General features: G+C 30.6%; 1 protein-coding gene across 20 annotated transcripts in view; it reads right to left on the minus strand.

Annotated features, from left to right (window-relative positions):
- Positions 1-1,304: 1,304 nt before the first annotated feature.
- Positions 1,305-25,420, minus strand: part of LOC139484620 (CAP-Gly domain-containing linker protein 1-like) — an 81,638-nt gene continuing 57,522 nt past the window's right edge. For 18 of the 20 annotated variants that reach the window (XM_071268428.1, XM_071268420.1, XM_071268433.1 and 15 more), the window contains 11 exons: positions 24,875-25,098; positions 21,559-21,640; positions 20,421-20,579; positions 19,878-19,933; positions 19,170-19,275; positions 15,286-15,312; positions 10,864-10,937; positions 9,852-9,950; positions 8,234-8,353; positions 7,775-7,872; positions 1,305-5,761 (listed from right to left, as the gene is read on the minus strand). In XM_071268428.1, coding sequence (XP_071124529.1) covers positions 4,687-5,761; positions 7,775-7,872; positions 8,234-8,353; positions 9,852-9,950; positions 10,864-10,937; positions 15,286-15,312; positions 19,170-19,275; positions 19,878-19,933; positions 20,421-20,579; positions 21,559-21,640; positions 24,875-25,098 — 2,120 coding nt within the window. In that variant the 3' untranslated portion in view covers positions 1,305-4,686. The remainder of the gene's footprint in view (positions 5,762-7,774; positions 7,873-8,233; positions 8,354-9,851; positions 9,951-10,863; positions 10,938-15,285; positions 15,313-19,169; positions 19,276-19,877; positions 19,934-20,420; positions 20,580-21,558; positions 21,641-24,874; positions 25,099-25,420) is intronic. The other 2 variants (XM_071268422.1, XM_071268415.1) reach the window with 1 other exon arrangement.

Raw genomic sequence — 25,420 nt, forward strand, 5'->3', positions numbered from 1 at the left:
TATAATTTTACTATATCATTTTTATAAATGATTTAACAACAAAAAAAAAGATATTTTTTTATATATCAAGAAGCTATTTTTTTATGCACATAACAGTTCATTCCAGTTCTTAACCTACATAACGTTATCTTATCTTTGTAGGGTAATAAGTCTAAATATTCTTCAAATTCAAAGAGTTCTTTAAAAAGTTAAGACATAATGCTTTGGGAGAATTTTCCATTTCTGATTTCCATGTCTGCTGAAGTTGGTCAAACATTATCTGTATAATGCTCAACTTAAACCATTTTGGATTAAAACTAAAGTTACTCTGATTTAACCAAATATTTGAAAGTCCATATTTATTCAAGATATTTTTTATACATATCAACCTTTCAAAATTTTAAGAGTACTAACTGATCTTCTAGTTAGTATTACACAGCTAAAACAATGTTGTATTATGGTCAGGTGATCAAAAGTTATGGTTGTTTTAGCAGTCAGTAAATAGGTGTAAAAATTCATTTTAAATTTAGTAATTACTGGTAATAACTGGGCCGTTTAAGGAATTACTTGTATTAACTAAGTGCATCGGGATTTACCTGTAATTCCTAAATTTCAGTAATTACATGTAATTCCTAATTTCACCTATTTACTGTAACATATACATTAATTAGTCTACCTATTCATTATTTTCAATAGAAATATTTATTTAACATTTTTCCATAACCTACAACTCATATTGTTAAATATTTTTATAGGGATATGAAATGTTTCAGTTACAAAATGAACTAGTTAATAGTAACACTACGACCTGCACCCCTGCACTTGTATAATATCTCTACACTACGACCTGCACCCCTGCAGACTTGTATAATATCTCTACACTACGACCTGCACCCCTGCAGACTTGTATAATATCTCTTACACTACGACCTACACCCCTGCAGACTTGTATATCTCTTACACTACGACCTTCACCCCTACAGACTTGTATAAATATCTCTTACACTACGACCTTCACCCCTGCAGACTTGTATAATATCTCTTATGTTGCTTTTATTTTGCGATATTGATAAGATATTTCATTTATAAAATTTGTCTGAATTGTCTCCCTTGTACTACAATTTCTAACTATTACAAAGAGGTGACTGAAGAAAATGGTTCACCCTCAAACTTATGTCCTCTTTCACTGCTAATAGGCTATAAAGTAATATCATGGAGATTTGAAAATATTGCCTGTGAGATATATATTATATCTGATGATACATCAACCAAAGAACTATAGATGATGGGTTTCAAATTAGGCCTTCTTGCATATTGATAACAAATGAGATTTTAAATAGTTTTATTTTAACTCCTGCAGGTTGAACACAGCCTTATTAAATAAAGTATCATGATAAATAATACAATGTGATATGAAACATGAAACATCTAGCCACGTTTACCTGCAGACACAACTACATCACCACAATCTATATTGGTTGATGCTAAACATACTATATTGTGTTCATTGTTAGAGAATCCTGGATAGTTGGTATGGTTCATTTATAAATGCCTCATTAAAACAAGTAAAGAGGAACCTCCTTTCACAGGGCAAAGTAAAATAATAGACAGATTATTTAGGGGATGGTTTGGACACTAAAAGAGTTTAAATATGTAAGTAAATCAATTAAGATGAAACTGTGACAATTTAACCAGGGACATAGATGAAGCTGTGACAATTTAACCAGGGACATAGATGAAGCTGTGAAAATTTAACCAGGGACATGACTATTAAGCCAAAAAGTCATTGTAAAGAAAATGGAGAAATAAGATATATGATTTTTAAACCATTAAACAAATAACCCTTTTTTAGGCAATTTAAATGATCCTAAGATAACTAAAGGACCTTAAGTTTTCAGTCAGCACAAAAAACTAAATAGAACAACTAATATAGATTGTGGTGAAATACATCATAGATGTTATAGTTCTAGAGAGTATAGTAATTCACAAAACACATTAAAAAATCATAAACTGATTTCACTTGTACCATAGAATTAAAGCCCACATGAGGAAATATTTAGACCATATCATAATAATAAATTTTCTAAGAAAAATATTAAGTATACAGAATTATTTAAATTATCAATTGGTCACAGATAGAAGAGAATTACTGTACATTACAGTTTGATTTACATTTCAAATTCTGTTTTTTGAAATCCTGATAAAGAATTGATTATAAATTTGATACATGTGCTTACAAAAATTTTAATCAACTATTTTTTTCTTTCAAATTTGTTAGTTCATCCTTAATATAATCACAAGCTTATCAAGTGAAATATCCCCATGGTACATCCAAAACAGTCTATTTACTACACAACCATTTATCACAACATTTAGTTCATCACATGACATAAATAATATGACAACATACCACATATAATGATTTGGAAAAGTAACCAACTACTGCTTGGTATTATAATATCTAATATTAACATTTATAACAAATTTGTCAACATAATTTACATATAATTCTCTCTGAATTTTTCATACATTAAAGCATAATCACATTTGAAAAAAAAATCAGAATTTTCAACAAGGAAGAATTATCTCCCTTTCTTCAATCAAATGGTTTTTTTTTCAATTTTGCTTTTAAGAAAGCTGTTTTTCCTAAACATTTCTTTATGATTTGGTTTCAGAACAATGTCTAAAAATGTGAACAATATGCACATTTCAGAAGTTATACATTCATTGAAAAAACTTCAAAAAGAAGCATCAACGAAGAAAATTGAACAAGTTAATATGTCCAAAACATTCTTACATTTCAATAGCACTAATTGAAAACAAAAGAATAATTTCTATGTACAAATAAATAAATAAACCAAAACACATGACCAACAGACATATGAAATAACATAAATAGTAAGAAACCAATTGCTTGATTTAGAAAAATCAAAATTTTACTTTTAAAATTTTCAAAATAAAATGTATTAAATTTATGTATAGAAAACCTGTTCATGATTATTGTTGATTTCAGTACTGAAAGCATAAGTAAAGTTCAGTTTAAAAAATAATGCCACCATTTTTGATAAACCAAAAATTATCAATATAGATTTCTAGTGACAATATTAGAATTGTAATAGCTGTATTTTTTTTAAATAATCTTTCATGACTGAATGAATTGTGAGCCTACTTCACAAATTAACCTTTGAAAAAGATGTACTTTGTTATGATATTATATTGGAAATAGCATGAAATATATCTACTTCTTCATTTAATCAACCATTTCTTTTTAAATCTTTTATACTACCTTGAGCTAAAATATGAGACAAATAGCTTCAGTATAATTTACAATTTTAGTTTTCTAATTCAAACAATAAGTTAAATATTTATATATTATTAATCTCTGAGATCAAAGTAATAATTAGTGGATTTCAATGATCATCTGTTGATGTCTTGTGGATATTTGTTCAATGAATTTTATCATTCTTTCACTTATCTTTTTAAATTTGTAATTTCTTTGCTCAGTATTAAACATAGTTTCCACAAAACAAAAACTCTCTTTTTTGTTTCCATAAATACAAACAATAACTCTTCTCATTCTGTGAACACCAAAGTAGTTTTAAATCAAAATACATCATCTTTGTATCATACAATTTTTATTGATGATCTTGCCTGACAGAAATATATGATGATTATCTCCCCTGATAGAATTATATGATGATTATCTCCCCTGACAGAATTATATGATGATTATCTCCCCTGGCAGAATTATATGATTGATAACAAATATCCACAAGCTTTGAACATGTAATATCAGCTGAAATTTTCTTATTGTTCCCATCAATACAATGATTAATACACTTAAAATAAAATGTTTATGCCAGCTACCTATAATAATATCCAAAAGCAAACTTTCCTGACGCTGTTAAACTTATGGATGATTATGTCTGTCGTGAAGTGTTATACCTCTTCTGTATAAATGAATGAATTTATAAAATGATCTATAAGTTGGACTTTTCCTTATGTTCCAAGGCTGGTGGCAGTGATAAAAAAAGGCAAAGTTTATCTTTGAACGAGTCGATTCATGTATTAAGTCTTAGGTTTAGCATAAGAAAATTGAACTTCCATGTAATTATAATGCCTCTAACCTTCCAGTAGCAATGTTTATCAGTTCAATTTTTTAATTAAATACATGCAAATTTCGCTCTTCAAAATAATGTAATGAACAAAATAGCCAAATAATATCCAGCCCTGGTACATAACAAGAATATCCAAGGAATGTTTATTTGTACATGTGTATCAACCACCAATGTATGTATGCATCTCATTCTGTATAACTTAACTTTACTATTCAAAATGTATTTATAAGTCAAAATGGTTTACTACAGGTAGGCTGGTAAATCTATTCATAATATTTAATATTCAATAAATTTGTAATAAATGCATGTACATTGTATTTGATTACTTGCAAAAATTGAATTGCATAATTATAACTAATATCATTTACACTAGATTTGGAGGTAAATCAGCATTATATGATTTTTCCTAAAGAGGTTTTTGACTATAGCTGAAAAGGACTTTATTGGTTAGCATCAATCTATATCTAAACAATAAATATGGCAGGTACTGAATTTTCAAGTTATATTTAAATTGGACAACAAAAATAAACATGAAAGTTTCATAGCAAAACATTTTTTCTGTTCTTTCACTCTTCTCTTTCTCCCATCTTTACACAGTAGATTCACGCATGCCTATAAATGAAGGAATTTTACTTTTTGGTAAATCACCATTTGACTTTGACTGATCATCATCCTCCCCCGTTGACTCTTGGACCTCATTGTGAGGAGAAACCTCAATGACACTGTCTAATGAATTAAACTCTTGTGATAGTGTTATGTCTCCTCCTTTGTCAGGAGAATGAGGCATAGAAATGTCCTCCACCGTGCTGGAGTTAGAGAAGGTTAAGTTATCTGACGCGTCATTCACTTCAAGTATTGTATCACTGGCAACACTTGACTCCATTGATCTACTCGATTCCATAGACTTACAACTAGAGTCAAACTTCTCGTAATCCCAAACCAAAGAATTTACACCATTAGAATCAGTGGAGTGTGACATTTCAGAAATATCCTCATGGTAAGTGTCTGTTCCAGGGGATATAACTCCATTGGATTTTTCAAAAATCGTAACACTAATGGAGTCTTCCGATTGAGAAATGGTTGTTGAAGTGTCTTTATCACTTGAATCTGTTTTATCACTTGTAAAATAATCACTGTCTAAAGATTGAGAAAGCTCGGGAGGGGCCACTGGTGAAGGCAGAGGTTGTGGCCCTTCAAATACATCGGCATCGTTACAAGAATGAGACATACGATTGGTCCTCCCAGTAGTTTTTGTTCTTGGACTGTTTGGTACTGAGTCAGACCCTAAATGTGACCTATACGTTGGACTTGCTCTACTTGGTGATGTTCTTTTTTCCTCATACAAATAAGATGCCGATTTACGTTTCCATTTTTTATTGTCCTGAGATTTTTCACCAATGTTTGACGAAAGTGACCGTCTGTATGCTGGACTTCTGAGTGGAGATTGGTCACTGACTACAGGTGAGACTGTCTTACGTCTTAGTACAGGTGAAACAGTGTCACCAGGATTCTGTGGTTCACCCACTTTGAGGAGATTTTCCATCGAGCCTTCCGATTGGCTCATTTTCCACATTAGTTCCTCGTTATTCATAGATAGTCTTTTGTTAACTTTAGATTCTTTATCAAATTTCTTCATCAACATTTGACATTTATCATTCATTTGTCTGAAAATAAAATATTAAGATAATAAAGCATGAAAAATGTAGAAAAATAAAAAATCACTTCAATTAACCAGCATAAAATGTATAATCCTGGGCAAGTTTTATAGAATGAATAAAGAAATAAATTATAACTATAAATTTACTGTTTACCATGTAGTGTTATTTCATTGGTATGTTTATGATGCCGCATCAAGACAAAAGACATACTCATGGAAAAAAATTTGAAGGGTTCCGTGGAACCCAGTGTCTTGCCTACTTTTGCTGTTTATCATCGCAGGCTCAACAAAAATGAGGAAAAAAATCAATAAAAATATTCCTATTGATAGTATCTTTTGATTGTAAGAAGCTTCTGTCCTAGTTTGGTAAAATTCCAGGATAGTTTATGAATCTCATAAATGTTTTAAAAACTTTAACTGCCGACTGTATGTAATGTTAACTGGAAGAAAAACTAAGTCCACTTATAAGTAAAATACGGATAAACAGGTACAAAATTTTTAACAAAATTTTTATCTAGATAATAGCTTTTGATCATAAACAAGCTTTTGTTCAAGTTTGGTACAAATCCAGGATAGTTTAAGAAAGTTATTAAAATTTTAAAAACTTTAACCACAGAGTGAATGTATTGTTACCTGGCCGAAAAAACGAAGTCCATTTATAAGTGAAATACGGAAACATATGATTTTTTTTTTAACAAATTTACCTCTGGATACAGTAAAACCTGTATAAACCGGCCGGCTATAGGACTATGAAAAAGGGCCGGTTTGACAGTGAGCCGGTTTATTCAGGTTTCCGTTTTGACCGGAAGTTAATGACTTGTGACGTCCAACATTTTGCATGTAAAAGTTCTCTCTGATTGTAAATTAGATATGATAAATTAAAATACTTTCACTTCGTTTTTCATTGTTTGCATTTGCATCATAATGCTCGCGTTGTTTGGATTGTAAGACGAGAGTTTCGATTTACTCCCATGATCAATAATTTGAAATGTTGGAATGGCCGATTAAAAAGCCAGAATATTATCAAACGAAACATTGTCGTACAGTGCACAATATCCATTGATTGTTGTCATCCGGGTGTTTTCATTATCAAGGTCATTTGTTTAGGGGTTCACAACAGGGAACCCAGGATTTCGAAATCACGATGTGAATTTCTTACTCCGCGATTTAAATTTGTTTATCCAAGTTAAAACGTAAGTTCAATCCAAGATCATGTCTTTTCGTTTAATTGATACGTTTATAATGTTTTAATAAATAATACAGCTCACTACTGTACAATTGTAGGTTCACAGTTTGACACCTGACTAATTGATTATCACGAAAAGCCATATTGTATAAACAAATATGTTTTGATTGCATATCGATCATTGAAATTAATTAGACAAACCGGTTTTGACAGGTAATGATTAATGTAATTAAGAGTATTGGGACTTCATAATTAGACCGGAATTCGGAATACACAGGGTCCGTTTACAAAGGGTATTTTAACAAAGACTTTGAATGGAAAAATATGGGACTTTCAATTTCGGCCGGAATGGACAGGAAACCGGTTTAATCAGGTTTGACTGTACTATCTTATGATCATAAACAAGCTTCTGTCCAAGTTTGGTACAAATCCAGTATAGTTTAAGAAAGTTATTAAAATTTTAACGACAGAGTGAATATTTGTGGCCACCGCTGCCAGAATGTAGGATCGCTATGTCTCACTTTTTAAACTTAAGTCGAAGGCTCAATAAAAATGGAGGTAATGTAAGCAATTCTATACATACTGAAAGTTTGATTTTCTGGTTAAATAACAAAAATAAACTTTGCTGCCATGTTTGTGAAGAAAATACCCTGCGTGTGAAAATTGGTCAGCTACTGATCTAAGGTCAGTTAATTAACCACAACAGTTTCCTAGCTAAGGTCAGTGGTTTACAGTTTATTTACTTCATCAAATACACTAAGCAATCTTTAAGGAATAATACAGAAAGTGGTGCTTAACAAAATTAATGATGATATAATAGATAAAGTTCTTTACTTTTCATGGTCTGTTTTCATGGTTATAATGGCTTCTAGATTCTCTATCTTCTGGTTCAAAGCCAGTATTTTATCTTTAGCAATATTCAACTCATCCACCTGTAAAACAAAAAGTTAAAATTATCCTTGTTTTATGTTTATTATGCAATTACAAAACATTAATGAGGCCATTAGTTCTATCTTTTTCTTGTATTTTAAATAATTGGCAAATATTTGTATTGCTGTACCTACAAACATTGACCTGACTTTCCTTATGCAGTCATATAATGAACATTAAAAACTTTTCAATGGAGTAACAACTCATAGATTTTGTCATTTTATCTTGATTATTAAAGTAAGTAGATTAAATTTTCAATGGTACATCTCACTAGCAGTAGATTTGGTGAGCTACTAGTGCCTCCTTTGGGTAGGAACTTGTACAGGTTCCATTTAAAAGTCTCTACAGTTTAAAATCATTTACCGCTCTTCCAAGATCGATGTTTTTGTTTCTGAGTTTAAATATTTCATCATTCCTCATGTCTAGGACTTGTTTCAGACTTTCTATCTCAGCTGGCATGTGTCGATATCTTGCTACTGCCATCTGTAATCAAGGGAAATAATTCATAATTGTTTAAAGACAATTAACCACAAGTTGACTTTTGAAAATTCATAAATACAGTATTGACTAAAGAAATGATGATGTGAATCTTTTTGGTCTAAACAAATGCAAATGACAGCTTATCCAAATGCCAGATAATATTTTAAGCACATATTAACTACAATCTTTTATAAAATAAAGGTCATTGAGCAAGTTAATAAACTGAGTGACAGAACTGCTTTTCAAATAAACATCTTTGAACAAAAGTTTTCACCTTACATCCCTTAGATAAACAATACTGAGGAATGAAACAGTTGTTCATTTATCTTTATAAATTCACATTTCCTGATTGTTGTTTAATTCAAGATCTATGAGTATTTGGCTTTCAAAACTTCAGGAGTCATTGTTGAAATTGTCAACGGATAGGAGCCATTCAGGGACAGATCCAGCCATTTTAAAAAGGGGGGTTCCAACTATATGTCCCCATTCAAATGCATTGATCTGCCGAAAAAAAGAGGGGGGGTCCCTGGACACCCCCCCCCCTTGGATCTGCCAATGCCATCATTCAAGCTAATATTAAACTGATACCAGAGTCAAAGGACCATGTTATTACAAATACAAGATCAAGTTATAAAATATCTTCCTACAAAACATCTTGAACTAAGAAAATAATATAGTGTTATTTACTGGCTGTTTCTGTATTGGCACTGGTATAGATTCAAGGTTTGCTGTATTGGCCTCGAGACCCGTAGGGTCGAGGGCCAATACAGCTGACCGAGAATCTATACCAGTGCCAATACAGAAACAGTCAGTTCATAACACTTTTATTAAATGATTATAAGAGAATTAAAAACCGGAAGTGAACGTCCCGTATTAGCCCATGGGCCAATACAGCTTTTTTCCCACTTTTTTCTGTATTGGCCCTGTTTTTTTCCGTATTGGCCCTGTTCGAAGAGCAATATTAAATCTTGATTTATATCGACAGTGAAACGTTTTTAGTATTGCACATGCTGATTTATCCGTATTAGGGCTTATTTGCTCATATCATTTAATAATGGTTGTTAACACTAATTTTTTCTCATATGTACTGATACAGTACTGGTTCAATTACTATCTCTGTTGACTTGCACTTTAGTAACAATTTATTTCCTTGGAGCATTCAAACCTAAACATATATAATAGTTTGCCCTGACATCACAGTACCAAGACCAAATATTACAGGGTCTGAGTCCTATCTACTTTCAGGTTAAATGCCTGTGGATCTCTTTGAAACAGTTCTGTAAATTAAGAAATTATTGCAAGGTTTTTATTAATGCAAATAATGGGACTGGGCGAGTACTGAAACAATATGTATGCAGATTTCTTTTGAAAATTGCAATAATTAAAATCACATTTTTGTCCACTCTTCAAAAATCGCAATAATAAATGCAATAATTTTTTAATTTATAGAAACTAGTGGACATTAAAAATGAATCTTACTTGATGTAAGAATGTAACAAACCTGTACTTTAATATCGGAATCTCGTAACAAAATCTCCTCACTATCTCGTGCTCTCACCCTCAGTTCATCACATTCTGTACGTAACGTCTCAACTTTGTCCTAAAACAGATAAGGAAGTGTTATTGGTCATTTAAAGAGTTTGTATTGGAGTATGTTTAAATGTAAAAAAGTGAAAAGTGTTGAATTTTTATTTGTGCTAACAAGTGCTCCTTATTATCATCATGTAACCTCAACCTCAGTGTGTAACAATCTGTTTCAAAAATGAGTGTGTTATCCAATATTCTGTCTTTTCTTAAATCAGATTTTTTATTAAAAGAGCTGTAGGTTTCTATTTTGAAAGGTCTTAAATTGCCTTAATGGTCTCTTGGTAGTGTGTTTGTTTTAAGAAGTTATGTGTTCAGGCAAGGCTGGGTCAAACCTAAGACTTTAATGCTGCTTATTCACTTGTTATTATTATTATGGATTACGTACAAAGACTGATCGACTCAGAATAATGTATCTGGATAGGGAGACATGTCTTCCTGCAAACAGTTACCTTTAGGAGATAACTGTTTTGTACTTCAAGCTCCAATGGCATCAATTGGTGATTTGATGGTCGCAAATTAAGTTTACCGTCTGCACTTGCACATACCTTCTATAGCATCAATTGTCAATTGATGCCATGAAAATTAGTGACGTTATCCAATCAAAATGAACTTTACAAACATTGTTGCATTAGAATGATAGAAATCTGAGTCAGTATCTGCTTGAACAAATCAGGGTTATATAATACTCCTATGACATTAGGATATTCCAGTCCTGAATATGCATTCTATTTTGCTGCTGGATGTTAAACAGCCATACATCATCATTGTCATCAAAGGTCTAGAAATTCCCTTTAACAAAGGCATGTTGATTTTGATGATCTTATCTGACAGTGGAATCTTTATTGACAGCTTATATATCTACCATTCATGCATGTATTTTATTTGTTAAAACATAACTAATTCTTAACATTCATAAAATATCTTACAGCTAAGTTCAGCTTCATTGCTTCAAATCGTTTTGTAATTTCTTCTAGTTTGTCTCTGTGTTGCTTGTGTAGTTCTGAAAATAAATCATAATAGATTTTAGAAGTGATCTTTTTTTTCAATTAGAATTCAGACTGTTGTATCATGTCCATATTTTGAATTTTATAATCTTTGACTTTATTCATATGAAATTTTCAACCATTTCAATTTGCAATTCCCTAAATCAAATGGCAATAAATGTTTTAGTAAAATTGATAAAGGAAATGGTGAATGTGTCAATGTGACAACAACCCGACTAAAGAGCAAACAATGGGTCTACAACACAGCAAGAACATTTTGTATATAGATTGGTGGGTTTTTTAATCGAAGTTCTCCCTCTTTTTAATAATTCTGCATCACATGGGGGAAATAACAGTTAACATTTCATCCATATGATATAAAATTGATTAAATTGTATAAATCTGTCAATCATAAATGTGTATTGCATAAGAGCTTCAAAATTGAAATTTGAAGACATTCACCTATGGATTCAATTCAAATTACACATTCAGCTTAATTTTAGTACTTTTACCTAACTACCCCAAACAAAATTATATCTACATGTGGTAGAATTATAATAAAGGTAAGAAAACGATATAAAATATATATTCTATTTATCAAATGCAATCAAGTATGAAGACATTAAATATTACATAAAACCTCACTCTTTCAAAGTTTAAACATCCTGAATATTATAACTTGTAAATAAAACTTTCTCAGGCAATAGATATTGGATAAAGAGAATATAAATTTAGTCACATCATTAAATATCTATCACCTATTGAAATCTTAATGTCATCTGCTGTTGAGACCTCAAACAAATTAATTTAAAGTAAGAAGATTCTACTCTTTTAAAAAGGCATATGAAACTGCTGATGTAAAAATGTGGATTCATTTTAATTTATTTGAGTGGATTGTGGAAACCTTGCATTTTCGAGGTTCTGCCAAAGTCTAGATAAAACTTTATAGAAATTTGTATATCTTTGAACACTTAAATTTGTGATTCACCTGTACCCACAAAACCCACAAAAATTGGTATCCAACTAATAATAATGAATCCATAGTACTGGTTTATCATAGGCAACTATAAAAAATCATTGCTCTATAACAATTTTTTTTGTAATTTTAAACAAAAGTCGGCTGACTGGCACATTTCTAGACCTATTCAGAAGGGTGGTTGAAAGGTAGCAGGTTTAGGAACTTTGCACGGTTGCAGTATGGGGAGAATTATGTCTGCTTTGAAAGTATACAATCTAACTTGTTATGAAAAATGAGACTCATTTCAATTAATAAACATGAAACAATGTGACACATCCTGATAGCTCAAACTATTTCTGAAAAAGTTTTGCAATATAATATCCAATATCTTTTTTAATTAAAAATAAAGTAATGTTGATCATGTTTACCCAACTCATTATCTCTACATAGATACATGCCTCCCCTACCTTTTTGGTATTTTATTTGTATCTAATAAGGGCTGATTTGACTTATAAAATCCATGTTATATCAACCAGATACTTTCTTCTCTAAACAAATAAAATATCTTATTCATAATATCACCTCAGAAAATATTTTATTAAAATTATACTGGCTGAAGTCCAATTTAAACAAGTCTTTACAAGATTGATGATTTTTTTCTAAGTAAGTATTTATTATGCCTTCTTTTTTACAGTTCTCAGATCTTCCTAAATTTAAAAGTTTTAAAGTGTAAGAAAGAATGAAAGACAATGAGGATTGTCGATGTTACCAATATTTAGAACAGAATACAAAGATTAATACATGTCCAGTCGCAAATATCTCATAGATATTCATGATGGTGCCATGTTTAACAATATGTAGAATGTAATAAAAATGAACAGATATTTGACCATAATGAAGATGTCTTATAATACAAACAAAAATATGGATTGATTGATGATTGTTTAGCACCACTTTCAGCACTATTGTACTATTTTGTGGCACAATATGAAATGTTGGATCCTCTCTAGGAACTAGCCCTTATGCACCACCTATATTAAATTGCGTTTCATTCTTTGACTTTAAATCAATTCTAAAATGAGTTGCATTCTACATATACTGAATTCTTCAGCCAGTAAATATCAGAACATGTATTTTCAAAATATGATCCATTATTAAAGTCACCAGCAAAATGGTAAGAAGACTACATATATTACTTTTGAATAAAAATATGACCAGGTCAAACAATGAGATGATTGAATTGTAAATAAAAATAATATACACTATAAATACCTTTGGATGCACCAAGCACAGTAGAAAGAGGCTTCTTGCCATTTTTTACTAACGCCAAAGCCATTTTTTGAATTTTAATTTAAATCCCAATTCCAAAGAAATATCTTGTCATATTAGAGTTCTTAAATTTGACTTTCCCTAGGAGGCAATCCACTTATACATAAATATCTAAATGTCAACGTTGTTCCTCGAAGGCCACACCACGTAAACACTGCTATAGGTATGGTAGGTATCCACAAATCATTACAAATCACTTCCCAAATATCAATCTCAACCAGATCATTTCAGACAGTAAAAATAAAATATTAAATCCCAACGCAAGTCAAATAGTTTAATCATATAATCGTTGGGAATTCTTTTATTATCATTATGTCTTCAATTATATAGGTAAATACTCCAAAATTAAACAAAAAAGTTTTGTCCTTTGGGGGGAAATACAACTGTATTAAATGTAGATGTCATAATGTAAATCAATTTAAATGTCTATCTCCCAATCTTGACTTTAACGACTAATAATACCAATGTTACACATTTAATAACGATTTCTATTCAATATGTTCTTCTTTTAACGACTTGTTCCACAAATTGGTCACTTTCCTGTGGACATCCTAACTGACCAAAGTCATCAATTGAAATGAATGGTACATAAAACTTCAAACTATGAGTAGGTAAACATATGTGAAGCTCCTATTCAGTTATATTTCATTCAAATTTTTATGGTTCTTAAACATATTATCCTTAAACATATAACGGTATGTCGATAGTCAACATTTTTATCTAACTACCTATACTATTGTAGGCTCGGTATAAAAGGACGATATAAAAGAAATTACGCTGAAATCTCATGTTGTTTGTGTATTTATCCAGTAAATACATGAGTATAAATAAAATATAAATATTCTTTTGTACGGCAATACACACGATATAGAAATTTAATTTGTTGAATGATATATAAAATAGATAAAAGTTCTCCTTTACGTGGTGCCAACGGTTTGAGATGGTGTGTAAAATCAAACGTAATCGACTCTTTAGACGGACAAAATGACTTTTTCAAGCAAATGTAATTATAAAAGTTGTATGACATCCAATTTTATGCAACTGATTCTAGCCATTTATATTAATATCCATTAAAAGTTATCATTGCTGGCAGTCACGTTTACATCTAGCAATACAAATAAATTTGGGAAATTGTGTTCTTCAATACTAGTTCATTCTTCCAATCCTTTGCATCACAAGTTTAAATTTGAATTAATTTACACCAAATAGGAACACAGAATATTTCATTTATCCAATAGTTATTCAATAATTCCAACCGGTTGCTCTAACTTTTGAGACTAATCATGGGATGCATTATTGAAGTAAAAGCTTAAAACCAATTGATCATACACCTATTCCAAGTATATAGCAGGTAAATTAAATATTCTATCTTTTTGCTGCTTAACTTAGAAACAAAATTATCATTTGATCATATACATCACAAAAATGGTGAAAATCAGTATATTTAAAGTGAGTGAGATTCCAAGTATTTAACCACTGCAGTTGATTATCTGTTTGTTATTTGTGTTTTCTAACATTTGTTTCTGATGATGAGGTGATATTACAGACAGAGGAAGGTATTAAACTAATTATAGATTTTATATCTGACAGGAATCTTCTCAGTTCAATAGGTAATACTGATCAGCATATATTTGTTTATAATAAAATCTTGAATTCATCAAATTTTTAAAATACAATACACAGAGATACAAGTGGGCGGTGTGAACCTGTCATAAGTTATAAGGAGATCTTTTAGTTTTGGAAAATTGTCAAAAAACATCATTTATGTAAAGTAAGTAAGAATTATAAATTTATTTCTAGACATCTATAAAATAAATTGATAAAAGTTTAAATTCAACTATCCATTTTCTCTTTTTTTATAATTTGAAATAAGCAGAGGCGTCTGCATTTTTTCACATAGCAAGCAGTTGTATTCCAAAATGTACCATATGTTTCTAAGGGAAAGAGGATGTTTCTACCCTATCCATTAAGCCAGTATACCAAAGCTACATAAAAATCAAAAGAAAAAATCCAAAAATGCCATTTCCCAAATAAGACTAATTTGCTGGATCTGAAAAAGTCATAAGAAATGAACCTACCCCACAATGCCATCTGGTACCAACTGACTGGAAACATAAAATATTATTCGTATCATTTTAATAGAAAATTCATTTTCATAACCCAGGTCTAAAATTTGTTAAAAGCTAATAATACAGCAAAATTATTGCTAGAACACTGAGAGAATCTATTTGTAATCAAACTTTTTACATTTTTTTTTCTTTTCTTAGGTATATATTTTGTTATATTCAAGTACAATTAAGACTGGTCCACTTATTCTAAAGTTATAAATTGAAATCAACTTCTATTTGTACTAATATATCCTCTAAATGTCCTCAATAAGGAATTGTTTTGTTTAAACTTTGAACATAACAAAAAAAATCTATAATTTGTTTCCATGGTAATTTATAGGTTTCCATTTAGCAATAAAAATAATGCAAATCTCCAAAATGTCCAAAGCAAACATTTAAGTAGATTTATGACAAGTATATAAAAACATATCCTTCAGAATTTTATGATTAATGATTTCAATGCACATCAATTTAGATTTTTTAAAAGTCCAGACAAATATTGACAGACTAGATTTACCTCTTTAACTTTTCAAATTCAGCAAATGAAATAAATAAATGTTTTTTCATGCTTTCAAACAATGAAAATACTTGATATTGTGAAACTAAAACAACAGATGTCATATTCCTCAGAGTTTGATAGTTTACAATGCTCAAAAGATAAATATAACATTAGCAAGACAATTCTATCAAACAATAAAATATAATGTGGAGCCCCAGAGACCAAAAGTAAGAGAGGGATTGGAACCAACGTCTAGGATATAATGTGGAGCCCCTGAGACCAAAGGTAAGAGAGGGATTGGAACCAAGGTCTAGGATTTAAACTAAACAAAAAGTTGATTTCCCCTCATGTCCAGATATCCTTTTCATTCAAATATTTGATTTAAAAAACATCCAACTTTAAAATGTTATAAAACTTATAATTTATTGTCATGCCTGTTTGTACAGAAACTATTTTGATTTGGAAGCACACTCATTTGCCAAGACCATAAACAGTTCATATTATAAGTAGGATAGAATCTTTCCCTTATCCATATCTCTATGATACAGATCTGCCTTTGTCCTGATTGTCAGTAAGTCCACAAGAACAAGGAACTGGAATCTTATCATTCAGGTTATACATCAACAGTACATATATTTGAAGACAACAGAATAAATAAATGCAGAATGTGTCCAAGTGACACAGATAATGCCTCGCTTGCATCTAATGTTATAAAGGGGCATAACCCAAGAACAGTAAAAGTAAAGCCACCTCAAATTCTAACTTGATCTGATTTTTGTGGTAATAAGTATTGTGAGTTTCATAACATTTTGTTGAAGCAGACCAAAGTAAGAGAACAGAAACCAATTTTAATTGTTTTACATTGTCATATCGGGGCCTTTCATTGCTGACTATGCGGTATAGGCTTTGCTCATTATTGAAGGCCGTACAGTGACCTATAGTTGTTAATGTCTGTGTCATTTTGGTCTCTTGTGGACAGTTGATTCATTGGCAATCATAACATATCTTCTTTTTTATATTCAGGACGTATGTAAGAACAAGGATAACACTTAATGTCCCCTACTCTACAGCAAATCAAATGAGAGAGAATGGCATACATCAGCTGATGACAAACATATCATTCATAAAGCACCGGTCAATTTACTACGCTTCACCTGTTCTTGTTAATCAAACACAAGTGGTTATCAATATCATGAAATAGACTTAGGTCTTGTTCTACTGTTTGAACAATTACTTGGAAAAACAAATCTGATAGATTTACAAAAGGCATGAAATATGTCTTATCTCTTCATAAGGGTGTTTAAACATTGGGGAATTCTAGTATTTATACTACATATTAAACCTTGATAACAAACAAGGGCAAACATAACAAAAGTGTTTTGTAAACAAAGACAGTCAAACAAATCAAGTTTATCAACATGGTGGGTCAATAAATACAATTTGGTCAGGTATAAAAAGGAAAAATACTGAGTCAGCACTTCTGGGAGAAATAGGAATTTTAAAACAAATAATTTCAAATTAATTTGTTATTGATGTTACTAGTTGATATGATTCAATTAAGGTCCATTTGTAAATCTTTGAAAAGTTCATTGACACTAAGGTGAAATAAAAGTGAAAATAATAACACTAATAACACATTAAAATGTAGACATGTGTAAAAATATTAATGTTCAATTTGTTTCCCTATATCTCATGTGGAATAATCAACAAAAATATTAATGTTCAATTTGTTTCCCTATATCTCATGTGGAATAATCAACAAAAATATTAATGTTCAATTTGTTTCCCTATATCTCATGTGGAATAATCAACAAAAATATTAATGTTCAATTTATTTCTCTATATCTCATGTGGAATAATCAACAAAAATATTAATGTTCAATTTGTTTCCCTATATCTCATGTGGAATAATCAACAAAAATATTAATGTTCAATTTGTTTCCCTATATCTCATGTGGAATAATCAACAAAAATATTAATGTTCAATTTGTTTCCCTATATCTCATGTGGAATAATCAACAAAAATATTAATGTTCAATTTGTTTCCCTATATCTCATGTGGAATAATCAACAAAAATATTAATGTTCAATTTATTTCTCTATATCTCATGTGGAATAATCAACAAAAATATTAATGTTCAATTTGTTTCCCTATATCTCATGTGGAATAATCAACAAAAATATTAATGTTCAATTTGTTTCCCTATATCTCATGTGGAATAATCAACAAAAATATTAATGTTCAATTTGTTTCCCTATATCTCATGTGGAATAATCAACAAAAATATTAATGTTCAATTTGTTTCCCTATATCTCATGTGGAATAATCAACAAAAATATTAATGTTCAATTTGTTTCTCTATATCTCATGTGGAATAATCAACAAAAATATTAATGTTCAATTTGTTTCCCTATATCTCATGTGGAATAATCAACAAAAACATTGAATACAATTTAAAATCATAACTAATGCCCTTATCCACATAAAACCTACTATAAATGGTCAAATTCTAATGTTTCATTTGGTAAAATAACAAAATTAAGTGATACAGAAGTCCATATGGTGTACAGTATAAATTTATGAATTTTAGTATAAAATGTGATTTTTTTCAGCTGAAGAATGCCATTAACAAGATTACAACAATTAGAAAGTATGGACTAATGTCAAGTTGTTCTAAATATTTGAAGAAATAAAACAAAACATTAGTGATTAGATTTTTTAGGATGTGAATTTAAGCATGGATGCTATTTTGGTACTTCTAATGACAGAATCATGAATTGTTTTGGAAGTTTGCTTCAACCAATTTTTATATGATACAATATGGATTCAAAATCAAATTGGTGAAACCATATAGTAAATTATAATACATCTACAAAATAAACACAGAGCAAAAACTTTTGTCTGTGTCATAAATAAGGGTAAGTGAAAAAACTGTCAAAATAGGTGCAATTTGGCTCCCCTCTTGTTTTGTGCTATATGCAAAGAACATCTTCTCTAAAAAACAAGGACTTAAAAATAATCAGACTAAGCCATGGTTTCCAAAATTAAAACTTTAACTTGTCAGAGATCTGACAATAATGATTTTTGCCTACTTCCAAAGAATGGGTTTTCCTTCTTAATTTCTGTAAAAGTCGAAGTCACGTAAGAGTTTCACAGTAACAAATATTCTCCTGAAATAGGACAGAATCTCAAAGAAAACCCAAAGTGCTAGTAAGAGGTGAACAAATTAATAACCGATTTTTACTGGAAATCTGGTTAAAAATGCAATGTAGACAGATAAACAGGTAATATCTACAACCATATGGCCTTTTCTTGCTCTCATCTGTAATCAGACCCTATATAATAAGAACTAACCTTCCATTTGACCTTCATGTTTATATTGTAAGCGTAGAATGTCATCTTTGTGTTTTAACTGTATCTTCATGTAGTCTTCTGTATGTTCAAGCTTTAGTCTCGAAATCTACAAAAATTTAATAAAATATAACCAATAAAGAATAATTGGTGAGACATTCACAAAATGATAAATTTATATAACCAGAATGTGTTCATAGTCCACTCGCACTATTATTATGTTCTGCTGACCGTGAAATTAGGGTAAACACTCTAATTTGGCATTAAAATTAGAAAGATCATATCATAGGGAACATGTGTACTAAGTTCTAAGTTGATTCGACTTCAACTTCATCAAAAACTACCTTGACAAAAACTTTAACCTGAAAGACCAAACACTTTAATCTGATGCAGCACAGAGAGACAAACAGACGAACAAATGAACACATAGTTCGAAAAACATAATGCCCATAAATGGGGCATAAAAATGGATTGCAGCAATCAATATTGAACTAAAACTTATTTTCCCCCCTGTGAGGCTAAAGATTACAGTAAAAATAAAGCTAAAGAAATCATTGAATTGGTGAAAGAGTCAACTGACCCATGGGTGAAAGAAAAATACCAAAATCTGAAAAAAGAGACAAACTTCAGAATTCAAAAATCTGTCTTATTCCAGAAAGTATTCTATTACTTATTTTAATGTGCTTGCAACAGCTGCATTACTTTACTTACTTCATCACTGTGGATTTCTTTCAGTTGTTTCAAAACCTTCATCTGAGTTTCTTCAGCTAAAATATAATCAATATATCATGATTATCTCCCTTGGCACAATGTGAGGATAACATTGATAAACTCATAATATGGCAAGTATTGATTTTTTCTATCATATATACTACCTATATAAATATATACCCTAATATATAAAATATAAACTAGTTAAGCAGGTCAAGCAAATTGGCTGACAAGTTTAAAATAGTATTAAATCTGACACTATAGCATCAGTACAGTCTGATATCAAACAGAGTTACCTCCCATCAAATGAAAATAAATATCTGACTTTTTCTTAATTGAAAAATAACAAATATCCAAAATCTTTAAAAGTATATATTTCAGGAATGAGTATTGTATAAGAAGTTTGTCAAGTTCTCAGTATTTTTTAGAAAGGGTTTTTTTGCAAAACAAACTTTTTTCTGAAAAGAATAAGAGCCAAGTTGAAGATACAGGACAAGTAAAAGCAGTATAAATCTGTGCACAGTTGTTGTCATGAATACTAACTTATCTGAAGTGCCCTTGTTTTCTCTAGTGTAAATTTGACGATCTCTGCTGCTAAAGCTTTCTCGTTCTCCTCCACCATTCTGTGTTTCTCCTGCTCATGTTTGGAGCAGAGATCGGCTATTTCTTGTTCAAGTCTGGATTTGTGTGTTTTTAAATCATCTGTGAGTGAAAAAAAACAACATACAATTTTTTTATAATTCATTATATATTTATAAATATAAATATAAAAATAATTTTCTGCAAGGCAGGAATGAGGTAATTTTGGTTGCAATGATTTTTTTTCCAAGTTTAATAAGTTAACACTGTGAAGTTCAATTGTTCCATCCCATGATCTTATAAACCATTTGTACAAAAGTAATTCGTGAAAAGTTATAACAATTGCCATTGATATGATATGATCAACTGGTTCATGTTTAATTATGTACTCCTTCCTAAAACTTCAGCAACAGACTTATCAGGTTTTGAATCAAGACAGCATGACACACAATGAGCCACATAGGTCGCAAGTGTTTGTATTTATGATTACGGAAGGCACCAATGTTCTAAGTTTGCCATATGCTTCATTTTGCATCGGTACCAGTCATGGTGTTTTCAAACAGCTCAACACTTAACTGGACAACTGGCCGAACACAGTTATCAATGGTGTAGTTTTCGTTCAAATACACAGTATATAAGATTGTACACTTTTTTTCTCCTTTATTTCATGCGAAATATATATTGGAACCACTTGTGTGTATACAAAAACAAAAAAATCTTAAAATACTGTGGATTTGAACGGAAACCACTACATTGTTTGGCATTTGTTACTGTGTTCGGCCAGTTGTCCAGTTAAGTGTTGAGCTGTTTGAAAACACCATGAGTGGTACAGACGCAAAATGAAGCATATGACAAACTTAGATCATTGGTGCCTTCCGTAATCACATCGTCTCTGTGCCTCATTGTGTGTCATGTTGTCTTGTATTAAAACCCGATAAGTCTGTTGCTGAACCCGATTTGTGTGGAAACACAGAAAAAATGATAAGTCTGTTATCATTCCACACCATGAAAATTGTCAATTATTCATAGCAGTGTCTACCTCTGTATATTCCATATAAATACAGCATTAACAAACCAAAATGTCTAATTGAGTTGTACCTACCAGTTTGTGTCTGTGATTCTGTCAGCTGTTGCTGTATTCTGTGAAGTTGTGCTGCTAGTTTGGGACAAGAGAAGGCTTTCAGCTGTAATAGAAACATCCCATACATATATAAAATAATATATTATAAAATATTTCATGCAGATTTCTATGTTCAATACAAATGCAATAATTTTACTAGTCTCCCTTAATATATAAAAGACAACAATGTTTACTTGAATCAAGCATCTACAAAAATGATATCAACATTGCAAATGTTTAAAAAAAAAAATCATATTTATATTTCAACGAGAAAACTTGAGAGAGATGTTGAGTTCATGGACATTAAATAACACAATTTAATTAAGAAAGCACTCAGCTCCTCTCTTATAAAGTCTTAGAAGTACAAGGTTTACAAACAAACCTCTTTTAAACACAAACACAAACAGTTGGTGTAATTAATCTTCATTTTAGTCATAACTAGCTATTCTATTTTGACATCACTACATGTAACAGATTTTATATTCAGAATAAAGAGAAAGTCTACCTCAAAGATAAATCAAACATTAAAATTGGATCAGGCCTTTATACAGTGAACTTTACATGCTTCAAATTGATATCAACACTAATTCTATTTCAGTAGATAGTGTCTGCTGTCAAACTTATCAAATGAGTGCACTCCTAATAAAGGGTAGATGATTGATTGAAATCTTACATCACATTCAGCACCATTAGCTCTGTCAGTTTTTATTGGTGGAAGAACCCCAGAGTAAACCAGACTTTCAGCAGAAAAACTGATTAGCCTAGCCAGCTTAGATAAGAGATGAAAACACATGCCACATGTGGGGCTCATATTCACCTCCTCAGAGTTGACAAGCCAGTGATACATAAGTTGTCAACTACTTACACCAGTTGGGCACCAATGTCCCAGAGGGAGATAAACAAGAATATTCAAAATTTCAAAATAAAATAGAGAATACTTGGCACCTCAACCTAAAACATCGATAACTCTTGAGAATTAAATTGCCTAAAAACTAGTACGGTTCATGAGGATTTCAAATGCATTTTTTTTGGTGTTAAAGTCATCACATGACACTGACCCTAAACTTTTTGTAATGCCTGTCCTACAACAGCCTCTGACCACCTATTTTTGATTTAAGATTAGTTTGTCTGAACCAACATCAATCCTTATAAAAGTTAATAATTAAACCCCAATAAAACTGCAGAATATCCTAATATAAATCTATTTCAGAAACTACTATACTTTATTCTTAAATACAAATTATCTTTTCAGACTTTTAAGATTTTCATATTTATTTATGACTTCCTTTAAAATAATCACTTGGAGATCAACCTCCCACCTAGATAATTAATCTCATGTTAAATATAATGCACCAACAGCATAAACTATACATAAAATAAATCAGCAGAATGAGGAAATGAAATATGTTGTTGTTAGAGGGATTTTTAAGTTCACTGTAGTTATAAATAAAGTTCTATGGCCAATATAATCAAGTGGTTACTTGTAAAACCTTTTGATGTAACCCAGGTGGAAAGTTTAAAGTCTAATAACCATAAGTTAGGCTTCAATAATTTATTTTGAACTTAGTTTACAAACAGAATGTTGTATCAATACATACATCCTTCAAAGCTAATGTTTGCACATCTGATTAACTCAAATCTTTTGCATAGAATTGCACTACAAATACACAAGTGTATCAATGTTTCTGCCAAAAACTACATGATATGTGTAATAAATCAAAATAAGTCTATATTGATTTTATATGATTATTACCTCATAACTGAAAAATATTTAAATATATATTGGTATCAAACAATAAAAGCTGTGAGCTATTGCTCACTAAAGATACCCCAAGCATTAAGATTAATCAGGAAGAAGAGAAAAGAATCTGAAAATGCATTACATTGTGTCAAGCATTTTCACATGAAGACTGGTTACAAATTTCATGAGGCTCTTTCCTGTAGTTCCCCAGAAAAATGAGAAGAAATTTCATACATAGCCTGTGTATGTTACAATAAAATATAGTAAGTTGATTAGCAATGAAACAGAAACAATGTAATATGGTAAAGCGGGAGCGGGGGTATAATTAATGCACCCTAATTCATCATTAAAATGAATTTCTCAATAAATGATTTTCAAGAGTATTTTTAAATGCACCCTATTTGTAGATTAAACTGAAGTGTCTGAAAAAATCAGCCACCTTAAGCAAATATTTGACTAGCTCTGTCATACATTCAGTGACCAAAGCAAGGGATTAACAGTGAATAACAAAGTCACACATTCTAGTACATATCAAAGGAGTAGGTCCGGTAAGCACCGATTTTGGCCTCAAATTTCAGAATTATCTTTGGCTCAGAATATAAAACAAGATAAATAAAACTTTTATTTTGGCCGAAAATTATTGTACAAGTTCATTTAACAAATAATCTATACACATACATGACATAGAGTATACACAATTGCGGGCCCTACAAAAATAACCCGCACAAGTTAAATCTGTCAAAAATGACTCACAAGTACAATAATTAAACCTTAGGGATGGGTGGGAGGGTAACTAATCGAAAATATATCTAATAATGATTACAAAGTTACTTAAAAGTACTCACTGAACATTACTATAGAAAGTAGATAATTTCGAAATGTTGAAGAAAATTAACTTTGCATATAATTATGCGTTTTTAGAATTAAAAACTATACGTTCATCTGACGAAAGATTTTGACCAATTTTTAAACACTTAAGTGTCTATTTCATTTGATTCGATTAGTTTATGAGAAAGATTTTAATTTATTTAGTCATTAAAAACGATCCGATTCAAGCCTAAATATGAAAGATCTACCAAATATGCCAAAAAAAGTCACTTTTCAGATGGTTTTTGTCAAAAATGAAAGTGGCCGCATCCGTGTTCATCCTCAACCTTTATATATGTTATGTATAATCATAAAATACAACTTACATTTCAATATTAAGGATGAACACGAATGCGGCCACTTTCGTTTTACACGAAAACCGTCCAAAATTCAACTAAAATGCTAGAATTGTGAAGATTTCAGTAATTTAGCATGACTTAATGGTGCTAGTACCCTATATATGTGCATTGTATTATCAAAAACAGCCCATATTTATGTAGCAGAAGCATTCTACTGTCTAATAAATAAACAAAAGTTTACATTTTAACAATTTTGTAAAACTGCTATATTTTGGGTCCAAAAAGGGGTCTTACTGGACCTACTCCTTTCATTTTGTAATTTTTAACTGGAAGTCTTCATAAGATGAACTTTCAACTAAAAACAATGCACTGTTCATAAACATATACTCACATCATTAGAGAGATAATTCACCAGAGCTGACATGGCATCAAAGCCAGAGAGACAGGACTTCATTTCAAACTTGGCTACGTTGAGTTCCTTAGTTCTATTTTCACATAAGGCCTCAAGTCGGAGTATTTCCTGTTTAGCATGTGACAGGGTGAGTTTAGGTTCAGGCTCTGTTCTGTGACTAGGTTTTGGTACATTCTTTGTTTTGATTTTGTTTTTGTTACTGTCTGTAAAAGAAATAATTATGTTCATACATTTAACTGATGGATAAAAGCAAAAGTGAAGCACAAGTCAAGGAGTCAAAGTTTCAGACACAAAAAACTAAAATGGAACCATCTATCTTTTTTAACAGTAATACAACATGGTTATTTGGAGTAAAAAAATCACACTCTTTTAACAAATATAAGTTAAGGTTTTGGTTAGAAAGAGCAATTTTATGTTATATGTTAATGATACACACAATGTAACTACAAAATTGGTACAAGTTATAAATACTTCTAAAAAGGTAAAAAAATATACGGATAAATCCATGTTTTAAATCCAACACTT

This window comes from Mytilus edulis, chromosome 8 (genome assembly GCF_963676685.1).
Source record: "Mytilus edulis chromosome 8, xbMytEdul2.2, whole genome shotgun sequence".
NCBI lineage: Eukaryota > Metazoa > Mollusca > Bivalvia > Mytilida > Mytilidae > Mytilus > Mytilus edulis.